We start from the raw sequence: 5,413 nt of genomic DNA on the forward strand, positions 1-5,413 counted from the left end.
AATCCCCTGGGCATGCATATGCCTGTTGTTATCCGATAAATAAAAAAAATTCATGATTCAGAGCTTTGTTCTAAAACCAAACAAAACAAAGGGGAATGAATGTAACTATGGATGTAAGTCAAATATAAGATGGAATTACCTAACGGTAATTACTCTGTAGTTGACTTAATTTAATCCCTACAAAAATAGAGCAATATATTCTAACATGTTTACATGTATCTTAGAAGATGGAATTACCTAAAACCAGCGATATCATCGAATCAGAAATCCTCAAAGGCAATTACTGAACCAGTAAAATAATAAACATTCACATCATATCAAAAACGCTTCCATCGTCAGTGCACACTGCGTCTTCGAATGGAGTAAACATGAGGCTGCAAATTTCACGAAAGTGATGTAGTCAATCTTCAAATCGCATATGTAGAGGAATCATACATAAAGATAGAATTTCAGAAATTTGAACTAAAAGAGAAAGATGAAGAACGTGAGTACGCGCATCAATAGAAGGGAAGACATTTAAAAGGTGTGTGGGGAACTCTTTGGACTTGTCACCACCCCCACTCGGTGGCCCACTCCGTCTTTGTAAGGTACATCTGGTCTTTGCTGTGTTGTTTCTTCCCCATCTTTCTTCAAAATTTTTGAAGTTGGACCAAATTAGGGTTTACAGGAGAGTTTGCGGAGAATAGTAAGTGTATTCGGGCAAATAGATCTCTCTATTCTCTTTCTTATCCCATCAATGGAGAAACGATGTCGGAAATCACGACTGTTGGATCTGATACGATGGTCGCTAATGCGTAAAAAGTCCGCCGAGCCGGCTTAATTCTACGGTGGTTGTCTGAAGTCTGAAGCATTGATTCTTCTTCGATGTAGATGCGTTTAGAGAGAGGTTCGTTGGTGATGTTGCAGACGAAAGCAAAAGACATAAGTGGGAGATTTAGGCGGTGGTGAGAAGGTGAAGAAGAATCGAGAATAGGTAGTCAAAGCGGTGGAGTTGGAAACCTTGTGGTAACCCGATCATGTAGGCAGTGTGACACGAATGGGTGGTGGGTGAGACGTGGACAAAACATGTATCACTTCCTGAAAGAAGCGGTGGATTACACCTGTTAGCCTTGGTGGACAACCAACCTGATAAAGAACACGTGTGAACCAACAATTAAAGAATGACATAAAAGACTGAAGGCAAAGAAAAAAATGGATTTGAACATATATAAATAGAGAGGAGACTAATTTTGCCAATTACCTAACAAATTTATTGTAGCTAAAAACACACAATTTTAATATATATAGTATAATTAAATGTTGAATATTGTTAACTGATCCAATCTAATTGATCGTGTTCAACCGAACCTTGATTCGATAAATTTGATTGATTTTATTCATTAAGTATTTACTTTGACTATCCAAGATATCCAATTATATTCATTCAATCAACATCCGATTTTTATCCTAATTTCAAGAGTTATTATTTGTAATTGTTTATTCTATCATTTTCTAAAATTTTTACTTGTTAATACTTAAATAGATATTTATATTGAAAAGTGTATAATTAGATATCCAATAATATTGAATTTGTTCGGTTTTTTATTCATCCAACAACCAAACTATCCTATTTAAATATCAAACTTTTAGAACCAAGAGAATCTAATTATAAATAATATCTAATATACCTTTATAGGATTGGATATGCATACCTTTCTTTTATCATTTTTCATATCAAGTTTTACATGTACTTAGCATGACCGCAATAAATTGATATATTTATGAATTTACCCTCCCCCACCACTGGATCCAAGTTGTCAATTTATTTGTCCATACTCTTCACACACACACACTCAAAATAGCATCAACTAAGAGTTAAAATCACACTCTGAATCCCTTCTAAACTGCTTTCTTCTTAGCTGTACTACCCCCTCCCATCCCCCTTACCCTTTATATGCATATATACTCGTCCATATCATAGGTACAATCACATCCCATAATTCCCCAAACCCCACTTCACAGTAATGAAGATCCAGTGCGACGTTTGTCACAAATCGGAAGCCGCTGTTTATTGCACCGCCGATGAAGCTTCCCTCTGCGCCGCCTGCGACCACCGCGTCCACCATGCCAACAAGCTCGCCAGCAAACACACTCGTTTCTCCCTCCTCCATCCTTCTTTCAAAGACTCCCCTCGCTGCGATATATGTCAGGTACGCCAAACAATTCAGAATTCAGAATTCAAATCCGGATACTCTGATTGTTTACAGAAGATCTGATCTGATTCTGTAAATTTTTTTATGTGAATTGAGCAGGAGAGGAGAGCGTTTCTGTTTTGCAAAGAAGATCGAGCGATTTTGTGCAGGGAATGCGACATTCCGATTCACAGTTCGAACGAACACACACAGAAACACACTCGGTTTCTTCTCACCGGAGTTAAGCTCTCGTCGACCTTATCGTGTTACGATGATTCATCTCAACAAACTCCGTCTTCCTCGAATTCAAACGGCTCGATCGAAATCGAAAGCACAAAACGCTATGGTGATTCGTTCAATCAAAAAGGTGCATCGGTTAATTACCATTCGAATTGCAGTGTGAGCCACGAAGAAGATGCGTCAATGGAGACGAGAAGTATTTCAGAGTATTTGATGGAAACGCTGCCCGGATGGCATGTTGATGAATTCCTTGATCCTTATGGCTTCTGTAAGTTTCTGCATGTCTTTCTAATTTGGTACCTTTACGTTAAAGAGATTACACTTTTTACCCTTTTAGTTTTCCTAAGTTTTATATTAGCAAAAAAAGTTAAAACCTATAGAAATTCTACCCTTTGAGAAACATTGATTTTGATCTAGATTTTTTAAAAATTAATACCGTATAATTATATTTCTATTCTTATAATACAAATTTTACTTACCATAAGTTAGAAGAATATTATCATATTGAACTATAATGATGTTTAGATAAAAGAATGAATATATTAAAAAATATCTATATATCAATCAACCCAACCACTTTTTTATTATTATTATTATTATTATTATTATTATTATTATTATTATTATTATTATTAGAATAAATGCATATGCTACTTTTGCGGCTCAACGATGATTATTTAAAATATTACAAAAAAAAATTTTAAAGCTATTAGTAATAAGTTAGTTTAAATATTTATTATCCAGCTAAAATACTTACAAAAATTTATTGACATCTAAATTAGCTTTATGTATTTTATTAAAGAAAAAAAAATTCAATGCAATAATACATCTTTGGACAAAAAGTGTCTAAGCTTTTATAAAAGAAAATTAATAATTCTTGTCGGTGTCTATTTCTGATTCTTTCGGCTTAAGTTAAAGATTTTTTTTTAGTATCTTTACTTTTTATAAAACATGTAAAACGAAATGCAATTAGTGAAACCTTTTTTCACGACATTGGTACATATTTGGTACTTTATTGGATAATTACAATAAAAAAAATCATTTTAATATCTCTGAAGAAAATTCAAACTGGTTTAATAAAAAGTATTACATAAATGTAGTTCAGATTTTTTTTCCACAAAGTCAAATGGACACTTCTAGAATCGGGTTATGGATGCCCATGACCAAATTATGGTCCCCCAAGTAATGAGCTTTTTGTCGTTCAATTTGTTTTAAAAAATAATATATATTATGAAGTATAAATATAGATGAAAAATATTCGATTGTATAAGTTTTATAACACTTCTCATTTCGCATTCATTGACAGGTTTATGACAAGCAAGCATATTTTGCCCATTTATGGCATATGATCCTGACAGCAATGCCAATTTTGGGTTGTTCATGCATACTAAGACATGGGCATTTGTGTAAATTCACATCACCATCATCCATTAACAAGATGCTTGTAAAGGGAACTCATCGAAGATGAGGGGATCCATCAGCACCAACAAATACATTTTTCAGTTCAATCTTCATCCATCAAAAGAAGAACATAACCCTAAACCAACATGTAAATTGTAAAATTCTGCTTTTGCCCTTGTGGTTATGTTTAGTTTGGGGGGGGGGGGGGGGGGGGGGGTGTATTGCTTTTGTTGTTGGGTTTTTTATATTTACTTTTTTGTATGTTTTTGTTCGGTCAATAAATATGAAAAATGTTACATATAGAAAACATTATTACTTTAGTAATGTAAATAATTATAATTTATTTTACTATTTTACATCCCAATAATGCAATGACATTGTTTTCAAGATTAATATTTTAAGAATGAGAAATTAAATATCATCTTACTTTTTTGTTCCTACAAATATTCTTATCCAATTAAATAATGACATATATCATATTTAATTATATTTTAGTATACTAAAATAACACATGTCATCGTATAATTAGATAGAAAGATTTGTAGGAACAAAAATAAAGAAATATTTAATTTCTTTTGAAGATTAATCTCTAAATAGAAAGTTAACATGAAAGTCATAGCAGTTTCAATTAAATTTGAAAATATATGACAACCATAGTTGTAATGAGATTGAAAACTATTTTAGAAATATATAGTGGTCCAGAACTGAATTTAACGTCTGATAGATAAAAAGTTAGTTGTGATAAAAAATAATATTTAGTAAAAATAGATGATAAATTAGTTGAATATGTAAAATGACATAAAAGGATATGTGAGATAGTGAGTTTTTAAATAAGTAAATGGAATATTTAGAAGAATTTAAAAAAAAATAAAAAAAAAAGTTCATTGAAATGTTAGTTTGAGTAATTTTTTTAAAAGATAGTTTATAAACTTCTTTTTGGTTTGTCAAATATAACAACTTAAAAAAACTTGAAAAATCAGCTAACTTGTAAGTTGGTTTTGTCAAACATAATCTAAATTCTTCAAGTAAACCTAGACATAGGATCACAAAATCGAATTAGCTTTATAAACCCACATCAACATATCAATTATTAAATGCTTAATCATAAAATATGAGGTTTTAAATTAGGGATGAGTTTTTTGAACGAAAAACTAAACCACAACTGGAATCGATTAGAGCTAGGTATAGGTATTCAGTCCAATTTTCAGTTCTCCCAATTCATCATTTTTGGTTTTCAGTTATTTCGGTCAAAGACCGGTTTCGGGATTGAAAACATTCTTAGAGAGCAAACTTCCTAATATAACAAAACTAGAACGTGATGAATGGACAGTTTTAGAACCAAACACAACCTTATTCTAAATTAATGATTATCAAAGATAAATGATGAATCATACTTTATAACTTTGTATATAGATCTAATGTGTATGAATCATACATTATTACTTTTATATAAATTTAATAAAAATTAATAATGAAAATGAGAGAATTTGGTTTTTATTTTCAAAAATCAAAAAATAGTAGCGGTGACAAATCGGGCAATCGTGTCGTGTTTGTGTCTGACACGACGGCACGACAAAGTTTTATGTAATACGAACACGATA

At 31.8% G+C, this 5,413-nt stretch overlaps 1 protein-coding gene across 1 annotated transcript; it reads left to right on the top strand.

Annotated features, from left to right (window-relative positions):
- Window positions 1-1,823: 1,823 nt before the first annotated feature.
- On the top strand, window positions 1,824-4,004 carry LOC145005253 (B-box zinc finger protein 21-like). The gene is made up of 3 exons (XM_078964318.1): window positions 1,824-2,189; window positions 2,292-2,679; window positions 3,718-4,004. The coding sequence occupies exons 1-3, from the start codon at window positions 2,004-2,006 to the stop codon at window positions 3,723-3,725; spliced, it is 582 nt and encodes a 193-aa protein (XP_078820444.1). The 5' UTR covers window positions 1,824-2,003; the 3' UTR covers window positions 3,726-4,004.
- The last annotated feature ends 1,409 nt before the right edge of the window (window positions 4,005-5,413 follow it).

The sequence above is a fragment of the Lactuca saligna genome, chromosome 7 (genome assembly GCF_052625555.1).
Source record: "Lactuca saligna cultivar CGN05327 chromosome 7, ASM5262555v1, whole genome shotgun sequence".
Taxonomy (NCBI): domain Eukaryota; kingdom Viridiplantae; phylum Streptophyta; class Magnoliopsida; order Asterales; family Asteraceae; genus Lactuca; species Lactuca saligna.

Excerpts from the sequence above, each read along its gene's own strand:
- LOC145005253 (XM_078964318.1), top strand. The coding sequence starts at position 2,004 with ATGAAGATCCAGTGCGACGTTTGTCACAAATCGGAAGCCGCTGTTTAT. Across the intron at positions 2,190-2,291 it reads CTCGCTGCGATATATGTCAG|GAGAGGAGAGCGTTTCTGTT; the intron begins GTACGCCAAACA and ends TGAATTGAGCAG.